The sequence below is a fragment of the Maylandia zebra genome, linkage group LG3, assembly GCF_041146795.1.
Source record: "Maylandia zebra isolate NMK-2024a linkage group LG3, Mzebra_GT3a, whole genome shotgun sequence".
NCBI classification, from domain to species: Eukaryota; Metazoa; Chordata; class Actinopteri; order Cichliformes; family Cichlidae; genus Maylandia; species Maylandia zebra.
This window is the reverse complement of record NC_135169.1, coordinates 61,991,317-62,012,338: the sequence shown is the minus strand read 5'-3', so window position 1 is coordinate 62,012,338 and position 21,022 is coordinate 61,991,317. Positions and strand designations below refer to the sequence as shown.

At 41.0% G+C, this 21,022-nt stretch overlaps 2 protein-coding genes across 5 annotated transcripts in view; one reads left to right on the top strand and one right to left on the bottom strand.

Annotated features, from left to right (window-relative positions):
* Positions 1-8,078, bottom strand: part of LOC143416885 (protein NLRC3-like) — a 127,189-nt gene extending 119,111 nt beyond the window's left edge. For all 4 annotated transcript variants that reach the window (XM_076882534.1, XM_076882536.1, XM_076882535.1 and 1 more), the window contains exons 1-2: positions 8,052-8,078; positions 3,940-4,075 (exon numbers count right to left, since the gene is read on the bottom strand). In XM_076882534.1, coding sequence (XP_076738649.1) covers positions 3,940-4,049 — 110 coding nt within the window. In that variant the 5' untranslated portion in view covers positions 4,050-4,075; positions 8,052-8,078. The remainder of the gene's footprint in view (positions 1-3,939; positions 4,076-8,051) is intronic.
* The window catches only part of LOC112432493 (NACHT, LRR and PYD domains-containing protein 12-like), a 773,783-nt gene that overhangs the window by 613,093 nt on the left and 139,668 nt on the right, over positions 1-21,022 (top strand). The gene's annotated exons all lie outside the window — the stretch shown is intronic.

Here is a 21,022-nt window from a genome sequence, read left to right as displayed (position 1 = left end):
TAAATAATAAAAACTTTATAACTTACAGAGCTTTTTTAGAGACTTTGACCACTGGCAGCAGCCTCAGAAGAGCCTCCTCTGAAGCAGAATATTTCTTCAGGTCAAACACATCCAGATCTTTTTCTGATGACAGTAAGATGAAGACCAGAGCTGCCCACTGAGCAGGAGACAGTTTATCTGTGGAGAGACTTCCTGATCTCAGGGACTGTTGGATCTCCTCCACTAGAGAACTATCATTCAGTTCATTCAGACAGTGGAACAGATTAATGCTTTTCTCTGCAGACAGATTCTCACTGAGCTTCTCCTTGATGTACTGAACTACTTCATGATTTGTCTTTGAGCTACTTCCTGTTTGTGTCATCAGGCCTTGCAAACGAGTTTGATTAGTCTTCAGACCCAAGAGAAAACGAAGGAACTAGTCCAGGTGTCCATTGGGGCTCTGTAAGGCCTTGTCCACAGCACTCTGATAAAAGTATTTTTCTGTCTGAGAGCTTGTTTGTTGTTCTTCCAGCAGATTGAGTCCATAATGGATGAAGGGGAGATGGACATGAAGCGCAGCCAGAAACTCCTGAACACTCAAATGGACAAAGCAGAACACCTTGTCCTGGTACAGTCCTCTCTCCTCTTTAAAGATCTGTGTGAACACTCCTGAGTACACTGAGGCTGCTCTGATATCGATGCCACACTCTGTCAGGTCTGGTTCATAAAAGATCAGGTTTCCTTTCTGCAGCTGATCAAAAGCCAGTTTTCCCAGAGACTCAATCATCTTCCTGCTCTCTGGACTCCACTGTGGATCTGTCTCAGCTCCTCCATCATATTTGATCCTCTTTACTTTGTCCTGAACTACCATGAAGTGGATGTACATCTCAGTCAGGGTGTTGGGCAGCTGTCCTCCCTCTCTGGTTTCCAGCACATCCTCCAGAACTGTAGCAGTGATCCAGCAGAAGACTGGGATGTGACACATGATGTGGAAGCTTCGAGCTTTCTTGATGTGGGAGATGATCCTCATCTCTGAATCTCTTCCTGAAGTACTCCTCCTTCTGTGGGTCAGTGAACCCTCTGACCTCTGTCACCATGTCGACACACTGAGGAGGGATCTGATTGGCTGCTGCAGGTCGTGTTGTTATCCAGAGGTGAGCAGATGGGAGCAGGTTCCCTCTGATGAGGTTTGTCAGCAGCTCATCCAATGAGGTGGACTTTCTGGTTTCAGTCAGGATTTTAGTTTTGTTGAAGTCCAAATTAAGTCGACACTCATCCAGACCATCAAGTATAAACACAACCTGGAAGTCTTCAAGCCTGCAGATTCCTGATTCGTTAGTTTGATTAAAGAAGTGATGAACAAGTTTCACCAAGCTGAACTTTTCCTCTTTCAGCACATTCAGCTCTCTGAAAGTGAATGGAAATATGAACTGGATGTCCTGGTTGGCTTAGTCTTCAGCCCAGTCCAGGCTGTATTTCTGTGTTAAGACTGTTTTCCCAATGCCAGCCACTCCCTTTGTCAGCACTGTTCTGATTGGTTCATCTCTTCCAGGTGAGGCTTTAAAGATGTCTTGTTGTCTGATTGTTGTTTCTGGTCTGTCTGGTTTCCTGGATGCTGTTTCAATATGTATGACCTCATGTTCATCATTGACCTCTGCAGTCCCTCCCTCTGTGATGTAGAGCTCTGTGTAGATCTGATTCAGGAGGGTTGGGCTTCCTGCTTTAGCGATCCCCTCAAACACACACTGGAACTTCTTCTTCAGTTGAGCTTTAAGTTCACGTTTACAGAGTGGAGCAAATATTTCTGAAAATAAAAAAGTCAGAAAAAAATATTATATAATAAATAGCATAGCCTTTCAGTACCCTGAAAGGATGAATGTCTATTGGTCCATTTCTTGAGCTATTAGGAAAGATCAATATTCAGTCTTTAGAAAAAGTCTCTTACTGCTCTGCAGATGGTCAGCCATCTCATGCTGCTTAAGTCTCCTCAAGAAGTGGAGTGTGATCTTCAGAAATGCTTCTCTGCAGCTCTTTCTTTCATCTTCATCCTCACCTTCAAACCTCTCCTCATCCTCCATCTGGCTCTTTAAAGTTTCTAGGTGATCTGGACTCAGAAGCTTCTGGATCTTCTTCAGCTCGTTCTTCACAAACATGGTGATGTTGACCTCCAGCCGCTGGAAAAGAAGACTATATGAATTACCCAGTGCTAAATGGACTGGTTCTTATATAGCTCTCTTTGATTCTCTGTGCACACAAAGCATTTTATACATCATGCCTCATTCAACCAAGCACATTGTTCTATGCTTAAATACTTTCTTTCACACTCTGATGGATGCATCAGAGGGCAGCTTGGATTTAGTACGTTACCCAGTACATTTGCCAGCCAGAGTTTGATTCACAAACCTAACTAGTAGCTGACCTGCTCACCTCCTGAGCTACAGTCACCCCAATCTGACTGAAATCATGGAGCCCAAACTCTGACTTATGTTTGACACACTGACAATCCTCTGGTCCACAAAGTGCAGCATAGAGGTGACTGAAAAGAACAAATGTAAACGTAGTACTACAAACCATAACCACAGAGTCCAGGTGTGTTTGATGTTGCTGTGCAGACTGACCAGTGGAAACCTCTGCTCTCTGCTGGTCCACTCTGTGTAGGAGTAATGTATAATTAGCTCATGTTATGTCTGTCCACACACAGACACAAGCTAAAGGTCCATGAAGTGATGTTTGGATGGGTTCAGTCAATCAGATGACTGTCATGGTGAAGCTTTGCTAGCCCTGGTGACCCACTGAGAATTAACAACTCAGTTTCCAGATGTCTGTAGTTTTCTGCTCAGTTTCTTTAGTCCCAACAGCTCTTACCATCTCCTGCATAAAGCTTCCCCTCCATGCTCAGATGCCCTGGAACAAGGTGCTCTCTTTATATCAGTGACTGGTTTAAAGTGACAACTTGCAGTGCTCGCCAAACTTTGTGTCAGCAAAAGTAGTTCTAATGTTTCTTACATTTATTACATTTATTACATTTTTACACACACAAATCAATGAACGCAAAAACATAAACTTTTCAGATATTTTGTTTTACAATGTTACAAAACTGAGTTCACAACTACACAGTCTGATTTACAAGCACAAAATATTTATGACCACAGTTTGAGCCGATGTATGTCCCGAGTCTGTGGACTCAGTAGTTTTGTTTTGATTGTTATTGTCTTTTGTTACAATTTCATTCTGATTAAGATTTTCTAGTTCTGAGGTTTTGGTTTCTGTGTTCCCTCTGTACTGTGTTAGTATTGTGTCTCTGTGTTCACTTCCTGTTTTATTTTGACAGTGCCATGTCCGACGTTAGTGTGTCTACTTTTGCTTCAATAATTGATCAATGATCAATGATCAATAATTTTTTCAGTAGAGGTTATCTTAGCTTCTGCACAGTCCATCTCCACTGCCCTTCAGAGAAACAATTTCAACTAGATGCTGTTACACATGGCCGTAGTCTCAGCTTTCATGCGAATGCTTCTTCTGCTTGCCATAATGTTGTACAGCCCATTTGAGGGTTATCCTCTCTGTGAACCAGATGCTTGATTTCACACAGAGGTCCACCAACTGAATTTGATCAGTTATGGAACGATTTACCTCGACAGGCTCCTTCACTCGCTGCTTTTAAACCTCCTTTAAAACACACTTTTACTCCCTGACCTTTGACCCAGTGTGACATGTTGACTCACTACCTCAGACAGCTTAAAAAACTTTTTGTTTTTTGGTGCTGCCTAAAAGAACCGTAAAATATCTGTCCTATATACAGTTATGTTCATATATTTTTGTACTACATCAGGAAACTCTAAAAAATATAGTTTGTAATATTTTAATCCTTATTTTTAAAACTGTTTTTGTCATTTTTCTTCTCCGATTGCATCAAAAATCATTATTTACACTGAATAAATGAGTCAGCAGCTCTCTTACATTGTTGCTGCAGGTTCATTACTGAAGTCTAGAGGTCTTCCTTTGGACCAGTCACTCCTCACAGACACACAGCTGGATGCTGCAGATCCTGCTCCATCCTCTTCCTCCATCTTCTTGATGTCAGGGTGGAGTTAGTCTGAGAGGCAAACACACACACTCAGAGGTGCTGTTGTACTGGAAGCATCACACTGACGGGTTTCTAAAGTTCTCATTGATCATTTCATGGAGTTTGTGTGGTAAACACTGTCCTGTGATGTATGTGTTACGGTGAGGGTCATGAGGGCTAACCAGCCCCACTCCTTACTCCTCATATTTCAGCCTGAAGCACAATAACAGCCTAAACCTAACCAGGAGGCTGTAACCTCAAAGGGACTTCATGGTTAGAAATAAAGGTTCAATGAAATGAAGAAGATCATAAAAACATAAGTTCCAACTTTAAAAGAAGCATCCACACGATGACGGCACAGCAGAGGAGCACTTTCTCTAACACACTGATTCAGTTCCACTGACACAAGGACACACACAGGAAGGGACACACACACAAGCCTTTATAAGAAACAACACAATCATCTGCGCTTGACTTGTCAATCCAAGTCCTTAGCCCATCAGTGTTAAAATAGTGTGAATTTAGAACACTTAAACCCTGACGTTGGGGAATAACTCAAGGAAGTTCCATGACAGTAGAGTGATTTTTGTGAAAAGGAAAAGTGATTAAAGCTTAAAGTAGTTTTTAGAATAGTGAATTAGGAGTGCTCCTGTACAGATTGATCAAAACAAGTGATTACTGTAGAAAGAAATAAAAATGATTCTTATAATCAGAAATGGAGCCGATAATAAAACATTAGTGATTAAAGATACAAAAAAAACAAAAAAAAAACAAAAACAAATCCTACATTCTCTCATGCCGTGCATTTCTCTTGTCACGGCAACTTCTTGAGATATGACTCAGTATGCAAATGAGTTGAATGACTGGGGACAGGAAAAGAAAAAGAAGAACTTAAGTTTCCTGTCTGACTGTATGAGTGAAGCTTGCACTGAAAGAGACACTGTGACTGTGTGAGAAGAAAGGCTTGGTAACAGACAGGATAATTAAATAAAGTGGTCAGGTCTGTGACTAAGTGCAGTAGTCCAGATTTGGAAAAGAAATTCAGAAGTGTGGTTTAAATTGGGATTCTGGGTAAAAAAGGGGGTGTAGGAAGTAGATTTAGGACATTTCACATGGTGCTGTCTTAGAGCTTGATTTATTTGTTGTGGATAGAAGTAATTATGACGGAATAATAAGGAAACATTGAAAACATACAACCCGTTGAGGGGACAGATAGGATTGGGCAATTGAAAGGAAGGCACACACACACAAGCCTTTATAAGAAACAAAACAATCATCTGCGCTTGACTTGTCAATCCAAGTCCTTAGCCCATGAGCCCGCGGTATCACACCACAGATATTCCCTTACTTTGAAAAAATAAAGCCAGTTTTCAGAACAGACCTGATGTTTATGCTACAGCCTGTTTACCAATATAATCAATATCAGATATCAGAGCAACAGAAACCTCGGTGATCAGGACGCTGGGACTGAGAACAGGAAGTGGCTCAAACGTCACAGTTTCATAACGTCACCCTGAACTCCACTCACGGAGTTTCTGTCGCCATTGTAGTTTTTAAAGTCCCGTGATAAAGGCGGGTCTTTCTGTGAATCCGCACGCTCATTGGCTAATAGCTTGAGATTGACACATCGTTATCCAATGAGCATGCGGGAACTTCCGACATAAAGTTGTTTCCTTTGAAAAACCAAAGTCTGATTATTTTTGCCTCCACTGACGGAGCCTGTTGTTCCCGCCACAGAGACACAGTAATGTCAGAGCGGTGTTAACACTCACCCTGCCTCAGCACAGCTCTCACTCTCCTCCTGCTCTCTCACACTAAACGGAGGCTCAGCTAAACTCACTTCCTCTCTACTTACAGGAAACCAGCGCTCAGAGGAGCCGACCGGCCTCACATTTCACCCACAGACACGAACAGCGTGGAATTATTTTATGTCATAAGAAGAAACATACTCATGTTAACACTCACCTGCAAGGGCGTAGATTTGGTTTTGGCATTGGTGGGGACAGATGATTCAACCACCGAACCCTGCCCTGTTTCTTTTGTTCCCCTTTTTGTCTTTGCTTCTTGATAAAAAAGGAGAAGTATACTTGCCTACATGTGCTATTCTACCTGCTTTTAAACCATTTAAAATTACAATTCATAGTTTTATATGTGAATTTTGCAAAGAAGAGTGAGCAAACATTTCCACATCAAGATGTGCCATGCTAATAGGTTCCTACCCAAAAAGACTGATTAGAGTGATAAAAGGCAGAGGTGCTGCAACAAAGTATTAGTTTAAGGGTGTGCATATTTGTGCAACCAGGTTATTTTAAGTTTTTTATTTTCACTTGTGATCTTGTGTCACCATTGCTCTCTGAGCTTTGTGTTGGTTCTTCTGTCACCTGACAAATAGGACATACATGACAATAAGAATAAAATGTGTAGCTGCTTCAGTGTTTCTGTCACTTTGTGCAGATCTTGACTCATCAGTAATGTTTGTAGGCTGAGTGCATTTCTAAAACAATTTGTGCAAACTGCACTACAAGGTGGAATATTTGCAAAATCATGACTACCTCGTTATATTTTGTCTCAAAAATGAACCCTATGAATATGTCAGTGCCATTAGGATTAAATTATTGTGTCACCAACATTTTAACGTTAGACATATAATTTTAACAGCCTCTGTAAACTAATATCCTGGCTCGCTCGACGCTGCCGTTTTCTCTGACAGTTTCAATCAAAATTAGAAATGCTACTCTTAGACTGAGAGAACTAATAGTGCTGCATGTTGTGCAGTTAGTTGCCAAAACACGTTATTCATGGTTACATACAATTTTAGACTGATGTGGGCCAAAGCCTAGCATAGCCTGTAATGTTATTGTGACGGACACATTTTCTGAGTGAGCTTGACTTTAAGTAACTTACAGGTTTCTTTGAAAAACACTTTCTTATATCCAGGTACTTCCTTTTTGCTGCCACCCACCTCTCCTCCTTGCAGGCCCTAGCAGCGCAGGCTTGCCGCTGCTAAAACTAAACAGTAGTGGTGTGCGGATCGATACTGAAATATCGATTCTTCCGATACCAGCAATTTATATTCTATAATCGATTCTCATATTATAATATCGATATTTTAGTACTCCGGGGTAAATTTGTAGTTTTTCCATTAAAATGAACGCAGTGGAAAGAAACTATATCATTCGGATCGTCTAATTTGGAAGGAACTACTTCCTCTTATGCCTTTCATAGTCATATGCGAAATACGGCTGTATAAATGTGTCGCAGCCCATGGCGTGCACACTCACAACAATGGCTGAGCGCAAACAGAGTCCTGTGTGGACGCGTTTTACCTCCACAAACAGCCCAGACACGGTTTGTGATATATGTGGCAAGACAGTGAGGTGTTGTGGCAACACCACTGAGCTCGTCAAACACCTCGGAGTAAATCACATCACAGAATATGATAAGCTTATGTTGAGGTGAACTGAAGAGGAGGACAGGGACAGGTGCTGCTAGAGCGAGACAGACGTCTCTCGCAGAGTCCTTTAGTGCTGCAGGCAGGCAACATGTTCAAATAGCACAACGTCAGTTTTTTTTTTAAATTTCTATATGATTATTCTGCATCATTAAGCAATAAAAAAAAAGTTGTCTAATGTCCTCTAATCATTATGAAGCAATATGGTTATGTTATTATTACAATTACATAATAAAATTATATATTGTATTATGTAATGCAATGAAACATTAAGTTTTTGTACAGAGTATCGGTATCGGATCAGTATCACCGATACCACCCTGAATTTTACTTGGTATCGGATCGGCCAATCACATTGGCCATATTTGTCACATGACGTAGGACTCCAGTAGAGAACGTAATTTAACTCTTTCTGCACCGCTGGGTGAATGAGACGTTGACAGATTGTTTTTTTCTTTCTTTTTCTATCGGGTTTGTTTTTCTTTTCTCGAAGAGATCAAATTATTGGTGGGGACACGTCCCTCCCGTCCATGCAAAATCTACGCCTTTGCTCACCTGCCTCAGCTCCACCTTCCTCCTCCTTCTCCTCTCAACGGAGGCGCAATACTTTCACTTTCACTACTCCTCCCTAAACACAGAGGATGCTGGGACTTGTAGTTTTTTCCTTCCGGTGCGGTCTTCCTCTTTGTTTGTTTGTGTTTGTGTTCAAGTTATTTCGATCATGTACACATAGGGTTGCCAACTCCCTGAGAAATAAATAAGGGGCACCTCGTGGCCAGGGCCGGGCAACCCAGTTGTCTTCACCCTTCCCAGTGTGGTGAATTTTTTAGCTCTTTTTTTTGTGTGTGAAATTATTTTTTTAACCATTTGACTTGAATTTTATTTAAGTAGATGCGTATTCTTTGTGATATGAACACATGAAAATCATTTAGCCATTTATTTTTAGCTCAAAATGACAACATTAACACAATAAAACAGGTCTCTTTCTTAAACAGAAGCCTGTCATGCTTAACTTTTGAGAACAAAAGTAAATCTTTCTTTAAAAGAACTCTGTCCTGCTTAATTTAAAATTATGTAAATTAATAGAAAACAATAGAAAGAAAAATATTCTTGTAACTGTGCACATTTAGTGCATTTAGTGCAATTGGCTTCAGTAGAGGCATTATTTCAGCTTTTGCTCCCATTTGTAAACCCGCTTGAGTTAGAGTTGGATGTCTTGAGACCAGTCCACTTTTACGTGGTCTTGGTCTCGTCTTGGTCTCGACGGACTTTTGTCTTGGTCTTGTCTTGGTCTCGACGGACTTTTGTCTTGGTCTCGCTGTTTCAGTCCTGCGTTCTCAAATCGACATAGTGTTCGGGAGATTTGGAGTCAACCATCAGCAAAGCGGGGGGGTGGCTTACTGGGCTTAAGCCCGGGTCATTTTTTCAGAAGCATGGGGTCTTTTGGAGTGTAATTTTTTAGTTAGATGCCTGACTGACAACTGTATAAAACAAAAACAACACACAAAGCACAGAGCGCACCGTCGTAAATTCCCCCTAATTTTGGTATGATCCGAGCTCAGGCACTAGGTGACTGAGCGCAGCACCCATGTGAGCGAGGGGGGAGAAGCTGCTGCCTGCGAGTTTGCTGCAGACAGAGGAGAGCTTAAGTTTGACCAGGTACCAAAGAAAATCATAATAATGTAAATATGACCGTGTATCACAAAAGATTGATATCAAACTGATCACTTGGTTGCGTTACTTGCTCTTCAAGTGAATCAACAAATGGATAAATAAAAAGCCGAACAGCAATGCTGATTCTTTTAGAGAGTCTTAGCTTACATTTCATATTTTCAGTTGTTACCCTCCACGGCTAAACAAATTCTCTAAATCAGTTTCAGTAATGCACTGATATACAACAATGGACATAAGGAGCTTCTTTCAAAGAAAAAACTCAGGTAGATGTTATTTTATATATTATGCTTTGGATGTTGTTCAGTATATCTATGCAAAACAAGAGGAATTTCAACACACAGCAGTATATTCACAGTTGAAACCAGATATTTACATACACTTTATGGAAAACACAAGAACATTTTTTTACTGTACAACATCAATTTAGAGTAAACTTGTTTTGTTTTTGATAAATAAATGTTGAAATATCTTTTGAATTAATTAAATGTCAGAATAAAAAAAGGGAGCTGTCTATTTTAATCACTTTCATCAAATTTAGGAGTACATATACACTAAGTTTATTGTTAATTAATAAGAAAACTCCAGACGATTCCATTCTGAGCTGCAGAAGCTTCTGATAGGTTAGTAGAGTCCATGTGAGTAAATTGGTGGCACACCTGTGGATGCATATAAGGCAAAACACAGAGCCTGTTTCTGTGACATGGGAACATCCAGAGATGTCAACCAAAACACCAGGAAAAGAATTGTGGAGCTCCATAAGTGTGGCTCAGTTTGAATACAATTTGATGCCATTTGCAATTAAGAAATACAGATAGGTTCTCTCTCTTTCTTAAATTTAACAAATATGTTTTTTATATTTATCAATCTAAAAAAATAAACATTTAGTCTGATTTGATGTTACAATTAAAAAAGTGTTTGTGTTTTTATCTGAAGAGTACATGAATATCTGGTTTCAACTGTATATTTGATGATGTTGGTGTTTGGCTTGATTGTCAGCACAAAGAGGGAGAGAGAGGAACAGAGGGAGAGAGAGAGGAGAATGAGGACAGAACAGAGATGAACAAGAGCAGGTGAGACACACATGTTAGTCAAATGGTTGTTTGCCAAAACTCATCAGAACATGTACCTAGTGTTTCTTTTTAGATACCATTTGTTACTTTTCAAATTCTATATTTATTAAGTTATGCAGGCTTGTTTGCACAACAAGGCTAAATAATTATATAAACTTTTCTCAATCTACTTTGGTAGAATTAAAAAATAAGTGTAGTGCAGGTCTATGATGATTTTTAGTGCTACTATCATCTAGTTCTGATTCTGGTTCTATCTTGGTTACTGTTGTAGTCCTGTTTTAATTCCGGATCAGTTCTGGGTCTGGTTTAATTGGGGTTCAGTCCCTGTGTCTTGATACAGCCCCGACTTTCTTCTACCTTGCTGCTTAATTAAAAAACTAGTTTAAGGTGTGCTGCATATGTATATAGAATAGCATCTGGCTGCAGTTTAAGGACTTTTTTTGTCTCGGTCTTGGTCTTGGTCTTGGTCTCGTCTCGACTCGGTCTCGGTCTTGGTCTCGTCTGAACTTGGTCTTGGTCTTGGTCTTGTCTTGGTCTCGATACCATCTGGTCTTGGTCTTGTCTTGGTCTCGGATTAGGCGGTCTTGACTACAAGTCTAGCTTGAGTACGCATCATAACTCATCATCATTATTCATCTATGTATTACTTTTATGTATTAGTCATCTATTTGTTATTGTCATCTCTCCTTGCAGTTGTTTATTACACAAAATAAATTATATTATTACACTTCTGGCCACATAGCGCTGCTATTCACTGCACATGCCCATATTAACCTTAACCAGAGGGTTTAAAAACAAACAAACCAGTGTTTACATACCATATCTGCATCTGCCGTGGCCTGGTGGACAAAAAATTGGTTAAGGGTTCCCCGAGCTTTCACGCCCCTCATGTTCTTCATGTGCCCACCACTAGAAGCATGCCTATGGAAAAAGTGCGCCGGCACACAGTGCAGTGCGTTTTATAGGTGTTATGGTGACCTTTTTCCAGCCAGGTGTTTTCCTTTTCCCATTCCTCCCTGTACTTTTGCAGCCTTTTTTTATTTCTCTGAGGGAAACAAACATTGCTCGCTCGTCAGGGTGTCACCGCAGCCGCTCACACGGCTCACGCGCAAACACGTAAACGTCGGTGAAAAAGATGGCGCAGCATGACTGTGCAGCGTGTGATCTGGACACAAGCGATGGAGGCACAACTTGTAGAACTTTGGAAAGCTCATCCGAGCCTTTTCGATGTGGCATCACAAAATTATCACGACCACAACAACCGTGAAAATAGTTGGATTTACACTGCTGCTCATTCACAGCTGCCTGATCAATGTTTTTCATTAGCAATTTAGCAAAGTTGATGGTGGTGGTGTGTCTGTGTGAGTGAAAGAAAGAAGGAGAGCGAGCGACAGATTTTCTGTTATAACCTTCATTTTATGGCGGCACAGTGTGAGCACTCAGGTCGCATCAGAGCATCGGGCGGTATAGTGTGAGACCTGCATCGTGAAGTTTGAAAATTGCAGTGTATGCCCAGCTTTAGGTGTACTGTCGTCCGAGACTTGCAGCGCAGTGTCGGCGTTTGTGTCCCTGTTGCCCAGGGCTGGACTGGGACAAAAACTCAGCCCGGGCATTTTGACTACAGACCGGCCCCCCAGGTATTAAAGCCATAAAGCCTTTGAATGAAAACAAACGCTGTTGTGACAGTGATGTACAGTCTTGTTGGTATATGTATGATTTCTATACATTTTACATCAGATAAAAACTTTGGTTGTAAGATTAAGATAATTATTTGTTAAAAGTGAGACATTTTAAATGAGAATAAGAAAGAAAAGTATTTCTTTGTGCCCCCCTTTCCCTGTTAATGCCCTACCTGCCCCCCTGGCAAAACTTTGCTAAACTCGCCCCTGCACAGTTACCAGCTGTGAGCTACACAGAAAAGGATCCTGGTGTTATTTGTCTCTCAGAAACAGTTTATAACTTCCCTTCAACTCATTCATGTCACCTAAAAGGTAAACCTGTTTCTCCATCACCTGTTCAGCTCTGATGATCCAGTAAGGACATCTCCTGGTTTCATCTTCATGTTTCCCTCTCACCACATATCCAAACTGATATTATGACCAGCAGCTTTTACAGCTGTAGCGCAGCATGAACGTTTTGTTTTGGTTTTTTTCTGCCCATGCCTGTGATGCCGCCCCCACCATGCTTTAATCATGGACTGTATTTTAGGTGTTGCATTTTTTCTTGTTAATTGCGTAGAATGATGCACAGCGTGAACCTCAGCCAAGACCAGTGCGCTGGAAAAAACGTGACAGACAGGGAGATTTTATTCCTCAAAGACCATCATCCAGTCGAAGTACTAGTTGCCATGCGGTCAGTGTTCTCACAACCATTGATTTTATCTCACAACTTGTTTTCACCAAAGAATTTCAGTAAGTAAATATTCTTCGATCTCCCCCCCCCCCCCCCCCCCCCCCCCCCCCCCGATCAGCATCAATGTCCACGTGAAGAACCTAGTTATGTAGTTATGTTTTTTGGATGAGTGAACGCGCGTGCATGAGAGTGCATGTGCACGTGGTCGTACGTGCGAAAGGTGCTCCCCACTCACAGAGGTGCCCTATATATTCTTCTGGAGGGTTTTTGCAGCCTTCATCAGAGTTTCACAAGCCAATAGGTACGGTTTTTAAGTCCTATGCATTTATTGCTATGTCCTATGAGTGTGTGCTGTTATTGTATATTTATTGTGTATCATTTAATTTCCAATTCTTTTTGTATATATTGTGTGTTTTTACTGTTAGTTCGGCTGTTGCCTGTGCAAAGGCCAGACTGTGTGTGACTGCCCAGCAGGTAACGTTGAGGTTTCACCCGGTGCAATTGTGGCTCTTGTAACTGAAGGAAACGGTTTCCAAGGCCTAATCCGTGGATTGACTTCCTTCGAGGCGTGGACGTCTATCAGCAGAGAATGTACCTTAGTCTGGAACACAGTCAAATATATTCTCAAGTAATATTCAAGCATGCCATTCAGCGTGTTAGTACGAGCTCGGGAGCAGCTTGGGAGAACAAGAAAACAGAGACTGCTTCAGGTTGTCTTCCCAAATTGACTCAACTTTATTCACAAGTACAACAGTTTATATAGAGGGTAAAATTCATGAGACAGCAGATTATCAGTTTAAACCAGTACAGACCAAGATAAGGGAGCGTCTTCCTGCCCTTGGGTGAAGAAGCATCCTTTGTGTAGTTTATCAGTTCAGCTACAATTGTGATTATCTCAGCGACATATTTTCAAGGCACAAAACAAAGAGTTCTTTCATTAGTGAAATCTGAAACAAACCATTTGGCCTTCAACAGGCGTCTCCTAAAAGATTAAGAAACTAATGTAGCTGAGGGAGTGATCTCTGTGGTATTTCAACCTTGTACCAGCCTGTGATTCTCACACATCAATTCTTGGGTCAAAGAGAAAAATAACTAAAACAAAGGGTCCTTATTGAATGACAGAGTTTTCCTGCATAATGTCACTATAAAACAATATCCAGTAAATGCTCCCATGGTACTAAAATACCTAACAGTAACCATAAATGGTAAGTTGCTCTTTTGTCACACAGTGCATACACAATAGACGTGTTTGCAGGTTTTAGTGCAAATTGTACATTGCTACATTGTTTTCAATTACCCTCGGCCTGCAGTATATGTGGGCACCTGTCAAAGGTCATTTGGATTTACCAGACCGCTTTAAAAACAACATGAAATCTTCACAACATGAAAAAAATGAATGTCTTTGTTGAGCCATGACTGGATTGTGGCTCAAGAGTTGGGAGTTCGCCTTGTAATCGGAAGGTTGCCGGTTCGAGCCCCGGCTTGGACAGTCTCGGTCGTTGTGTCCTTGGGCAAGACACTTCACCCGTTGCCTACTGGTGGTGGTCAGAGGGCCCGGTGGCGCCAGTGTCCGGCAGCCTCGCCTCTGTCAGTGCGCCCCAGGGTGGCTGTGGCTACAATGTAGGTTGCCATCACCAGTGTGTGAATGTGTGCGTGAATGGGTGGATGACTGGATATGTAAAGCGCTTTGGGGTCCTTAGGGACTAGTAAAGCGCTATATAAATACAGGCCATTTACTTATCCTTCCTAAAGGCTGTTATAACCTTGCACTGCCAGTGGTGAGCTGCACCAGCTGTGACCTAATGTGGTCCCCCTCAGTTAAGGACTTCCAGGGTAGTGGATATTGGCCTGGCACCTTAAATTTCTGCACCCTGTTTTCAATGGATGTCTTTCAGTCTTTCTATGACATTAAGAAGCTGCACCAGGGATGTCACTTAAGGCATTTGTCAAAGTGCTGGATGAAAGAACAGCCCATTTTGGAAGGGTGAGTTTCAAAATTTGTCAAGTTTAAGGAAATTGTGCAAATCAATGTTTATGATGACTGTCCTTGAATATTCTGTTGTTTGTCCTCTACTTAAAAGACTGGCCGAATATCAGCTGATGCCTTCAGTAAAAGTTTCTTGGAGTGGAGTGCTGTAAAGTTTGAGGTGGACAGGATGTGCAAGGAGCCATGCTTTAGCTGCCCTGCCTGCACTCCAGACATGCTCGCCGTGTCAGTTGATGGAAACCGCAAGCTTTATCGCTTTCAATCAAATGCAAGGTACGTTATGCATTGTGGACATAAATCAAATATGGATTTATACAAAAATTGCATTTTGATGTTTCTTTTCAAACAACTGTCACTGTGTTCGTTCAGCACTTCAGAGCAGGGGAACTTTGAAGGTGTCTTCATTGAGAAAGATGAGGAAGTTGCTGAGTTTGTGAAATACATCCAGAGACACACAAATGATGTAAGATACACATATATATCAGTGCTGTCAGCGTTAATCTTGTTAAAATGACGTTAACGCCATAACCATATACTCATACGTGTGTGTGTGTGGATACATATTTGGATGGGTGGATATTTATTTTGTTTTTCTCTTGGTGTTGTCGTAATACTATTTACTTGACTTTATCTTAATGCATACTTAATTTTGTCACCATGTGTATTTAAAAAAATAAAAACATGGTTTTTATGAGGTGTTGTGTGAATGTGACTTAAGGCTAATTCAGCTAATTCTTTTGCATTAGTGTTAAAAAGTTTGTCCCTGATAGGGCATAATCACGTCGTGTCTTTGAGTGTATAGGTCCCAGGGAAAGGGTTGTGTGGATCTTCATCTTGGACCGCAGCAAAGGAGTCGACCAAAAAGTCCACTGGGAAGTTGGATGAAGACGGCATGGAAATAGCTGTTTGTTTGCTGTTAGTCCTCCTAGCTGCATTGAACATGTTTCAAGGGGAGATCTTTGCTTACCCCCTTTTTCTCCAGAGGAAGTTGGCAGCTAGCGTCCCAGGACATATTATGTTCCTTTGCTCCGATGTGGCCTGTAAATATTTCCCATATTTAACCAACATGGCTCAGCAGTGCCCTGAGCTGAGGAACCTCTTGTCAATGCGTCCTTTTGCCTACGTTCACACTGCAGGCGAAAGCGCATCAAATCCGACTTTTTTGACCCTATGTGACCCATATCCGATCATGGTATGACAGTGTGAACGGCACAAATCCGATATTTTCAAACCCAATTTGGGTCACTTTCGTATGTGGTACTGAATCCGATACATATCCGATGTTTCAGAAAGCGACTGCTGTGTGAATGGTCAAGTCGCATTAAATCCGTCTTTTACGTCACTGACACAAGACAGACACCAATTATCAGCGCCGGAGAAGCGCCCGATAAGACATCGCAAACGCTTCCTGGCCATCCGGTGAAACTGTTGGGAAGACAGCGTTGGAGAAACGTGAACATTTTATTTGTACTGTATAATCTGCAGATTCTGACAGGAATCTGCAACTATCCTTTGAAGCACCGCTCCTCTCTAAAACAGCAATAAGGATAATTATTAGGTTATTTACATTATTATGTAAATAACAAAATAACTTAAAGCAAAAATTGGGAAACGTGAAGTCCGAAGTCTTTATATAAGGGCCATCAGTCAAACAATATTGTTTGCTCTGGGTCTAAACAGAGCGCGTTGTGTATGACATCTTCTTTTGCGCATGCGGGCCGCTTTGAGCGTTCACACTAGAGCGTGTTTGCTGTCGCATTTTATTTGTAGTGTGAACGAGCAGATAAAAAAATCGGATTTGATCAAAAAATCTGAATTGAGCATTAAGACCTGCAGTGTGAATGTAGCCTTTCTCTCCGTCATGCATGCAAAAGCTCACACTTGGATATTCAAATTCAAAATTCAAATTTTTATTTGTCACGTACACAGTCATACACAGTACGATATGCAGTGAAATGCTTGGACAACTGCTCGTGACCTAAAGAAAAAAAAATGGAAAGGGCTATGAATAAGATAGGAAATAAATATGAAAAATTAAAGTGTAAATTTAACTAGGAAGGAATAAAATATAAAAAATTAAGGTTAAAAATGAAATAACTGTACAACACAAATTAGAATGAAGGGTAAATTTAACTGGGAAAGAATAAGATAAAATATATAAATTAAAGTTGAAAATAAAATAACTGTACAACAAAATACACAATATAGAACTATATAAGAATGTATGAAGAAATATAAATATATATATATATATATATATATTGTGGGGATGAACAAAAAGTATTTTACCAGCATAATATAATCTGCAGTATGATCATTGCTTTAACAATGTAACAGATAGCTTTAAGATGGCCTTAAGATGTTTATGATGATGTTAACTTTGTATTCCAGGTGCAGTTATAACTATTTTATACATATTGCATATCTGTGCTTATTTGAGTTGATGTTCAGGTTCATTAATGGTTGTGAGCTTCATCCAGTGAGAGTGTCTAGATGATCCATGTTGAGGGAAAACTAGAACATAGAAGGAATTGCAGTACATGCTTACACAACAGTTCATTTTAATATCTTTTATATGTTCATATTCTTGTATTAAGCTTTAAAGTAGGGGTTCTTGATTAAAACATTTATTTAGTAGAGGACACATACATAGTTTCAGTTGTTGCATATCAGAGTGGCTTCTGTCTCTCTGTCTGGTTAGAGGTCAGGAGCTAGTCGCGAGGTGAAACAGGGTGCAATTGTGGTTAGCACACAGACACACACTTAGTTAGAGAATCATTTATAGGTGAAAGTTTAATCATGTTTTGCTGAGGTGTCAGGATGACAAGCGAGCATCCGGCAGTGACAGGAAGCACCTGTTGTGAAGATAGGAGACAATTGTTCTTTTAAACGGTGTCAAAAGTCGTTGTGGTTTTGATTTGATCTATGTATAAAATGTATCTGTGACGTTGAAGGGGCGTCATTAAATTTAAGCCCTGACGGTATAAATATCTGTTTAATGCTTTGAGTAAGTTGAAGATCAATTGCTGTTTCCTTTGATCTTCCCACATGTGAATTAAAATCTTCGTTTGACTTCACCCGGCCGGACCAGTGTGGTTATTTTTCGATCACCTCTTGTACCCTTCCTCAATTTTTGAATCTTAACATTTGGGGGCTTCGTCCGGTGGTTGAGTAAGGGAGAAAAGTGGAGGTGTGAGCGGTGGTCCGAGGTGGTCAGACGGGCAGACATGAATTCCAGTGGTCGAAGTGAGTGGGCATAAGCCGGCTTATCCAAAAGGTAAGGCACTACCTGTTGAATTATTTCCAAAGTGTGCCAAATTGGACATGATAAAATTTAAGTCTACTCACTGAAGTTACTGGTGGATGTCTGTTTTGATTTTGATGAAAATCTCATGAGTTGAAGCAGTTAGAGTTCTGCTAAGAAGAAATGAAAGCAGTTAAGAGTCTGATAAGAAAAGTTTAAATACTGGGTTGAAGTCCCAAAGAAATTGAGTTAGAGTCTCAAGTAGTTTGGTAGGGAATTGGTTATTGTGTTGGTTAGAGTCCAAATTTGGTCATAAGAGTGGACCTGAGCGGTCATTTTGTGAGTTGGAGTCTCCATTGACCACTAGGTTGCACCTGCCTCAGTTATACACTTGTTTTGGGTGTTGATGGTTGTTTCAAAGTATTATAAATTATTCTAGAACGGCAGTTCGAGTCTGCTAGGAAGCGCAGTGCTCAGAGGTAACGCTTGCCAATGTCAAGGACGCTTAGACATTGTCCTCGAAGAGGGATAGTCAGTTGGTCACTGTGGAGCTTGGGGCACTCCAGAATAACTAGGAGTTAGAGTCTCCTTACCGTTTGGAACGGTACCTGCGCTTTTTTGGACAGCAAAGGTTGGACCTTGGGTGTTGGACACTTTTAAATTGAGTTAGGGATTTTAGAAATGAGGCCAGAAACAGTTAAAGTCTTGATACTGGTTAATTGATCGCAAAAAACTCAGGGAGTTTATCGGTTAGACTGTTATGTTAAATTTGTCGAAATTCGATAGGTGTTAAAAGGTTTAAAATCTGTGCAGTTGTAAATATAAGACGTCTCTGTAAAAAAAGAAAAGATCTCTGTGGGTCGAGTCAGCAATGCACTGACTTCCTGCTGCTATTCTTAGATGAAGAGTGTGTGTGCATGCAAATGAGGCAGCTGATGCAGAGCGCATGAGAGGACTATGCTTTCGGTTTTGTGTGCTATTCAGCTCTATAACTATTGTTTGCAAATGTGGATAAATGTCTGCGATTAAAATGCTGGCTTAGTATATAATAACATTGTAAATATATGAATGGTGACAGCGTTTTAAAATAGAATATAAGAATTGTTTGTGTTTAAAACCAACGTTTAGGTAAGAAGATTTAAGGTGGATTTGAAGGCATAAACAAAAAATAAAAGGGTTACAGTCTGCAAGTGTTGTTAATTCATGAGCTGACTGGATGCAGAGTAAGTGGAGTGGTCATCCTGAGAGGATTGAATGATGCTCTAACTCTGTGGTCAAGTCAGACATAGGCTTTAAGCAACCATGAGCCACTAATAAGCGTGACAGATTAATGAGTATGTGTAAATTGAACTTGTTAAATAGCCTTAATAGAAGTAACTCAATGAGCACGCAATAAAGTGAACCTGTTAGAACCCCTTTGACATTTGTCCCTTCAACAATAAATGATTATATTGTGTCCCATGCACTAAAGAGTCCCATTTAATACTGTTAAATGGTTGTTTAAATAGAATAAGCAAACATGCCTGTGCTTTATTTTGCAACCTGTAACATACAAATTGCAGAGGAAGAGGGTCGACTGGAGGTGACCTGTAAATGTCACATAGTGACTGAGGAAGGTGTTTCACCTTATGAGATGACAGTGTGGTCCGAGATTGAGCTGCATGAGCTAAATTCCTATATACAACGTTGTCTATTTCTATTTCAAGGCTTAAAGGAGATGACTGAGCATGAAAATGATCCAAATTGGGAGCCCACAGAGGCCGCCCACTTTGCTCAGGCTATGGTAGAGTCGGTACTAGACGGTTTTGATTCTGATATGCTTGCTTGGGAAATAATGTAATTATCTGTGGAGATGTCTCCAAGCGATTAGTAGATTTAAAGGAGACAAATGTGTGCTTGAGAGTGCGTGGTTGAAATTGTATGTGTGCGTGTGCGTTTAATATGTGGGAGCCTTCTCGGGCAGCGATTTTTTGTTAAACCTGTGGCAGGCTGTGCAAAATGGAGAAAGCTTTGACATAATGACATAAAGGTGATTTCTTGGTTTTAGATTTATTAGTACGGGATGCTTGAGGGTGTGTTGCTGTAAAGTATATAAGGGACGCGCAGCGCCGTTAATGGGTTTAAAATAAATGAAAAAACACTAATCCGAGGAACTATTGGAGAGGTAAGTATACGGAGGTGAGCGCGTTGCGCATAAGGGTTGCTGGTGTCATATATTAACACTTTGAGGGTGAATAATTTTGATTGAGTGTCAACGCTTGAGAACGCGAGGACAGCGTCTAAAGTGCTGGGTTAAACTTTGTGTGTCACCGAGCAGGGGAAGAGGAGTCAGTGGTTGCGAGAACAGCGAGACGAAGACTGAAACCGAAAGTTAAGCGTGTCTGGGTGACCTAGACCAAGAAGGTGGAGTCGACCAACGCTATTGGAAGAGGTAAGTCTGTGTTTCAGAGAATGGCTGACAGCTCGGGTGCGACACCTAGTGGGAAAAGGGGATGCAAACCTCTGAAGGATCAGCTTGAACAGCTTAAGAAAGCTATTCGTTTGGCTTCCCCTGGAGCTTTACAAGCAGCAGAGAAAGAGTGCCAAGCGATGGAGGTTGAGGTAAGCAAACTTATTACATCCCAACAGAAAGGGCTGGGTGATAAAATACCTCTGAGCTTGGTGTTAAAAACTGAAGGAGAAGTGTATGGACAAATGCATGAGGCCCTACGTGCGTCCATAGAGGCATTAACGGCATTGGAGGTTATAAAGCAGAGAGTAATGCAGGGAGGGCCAGAAGAGGAGAATGAAGACCGTGCGACGTCATCAGAAGAAGAAGACGATGAGGAGGACGAAGATGGAGGAGTTGAACCCCAACCAAGTACAAGCCTAATTTTGAGGAAAAGAAGTGTGAAGAGAGACCAAGCACAGAGACGGCCCATATTTAAGAGCTCAAAGAGTAGAAAAGTGAGTTTTGAACAAGGAGCTCCTGACCCTGGTTTAAGTCTGCCTCTAATAGCAGGTCCAAAGAACGAACCAGTTTATCGCGCCTATAAGGTGAGAGATTTGGAAGCATTGGTTAAACAACTTCCACCAATAACCAAGGGAGAACATTGGGAAGGAGAAGAATTAGCGCTGGGCGATTTTCGCGCTTTGGCCGGACGTTGTATGCTGGGTGGTGGGGTAGCAGATGTAGAGCAGATAGCTCAAACAACCAGAT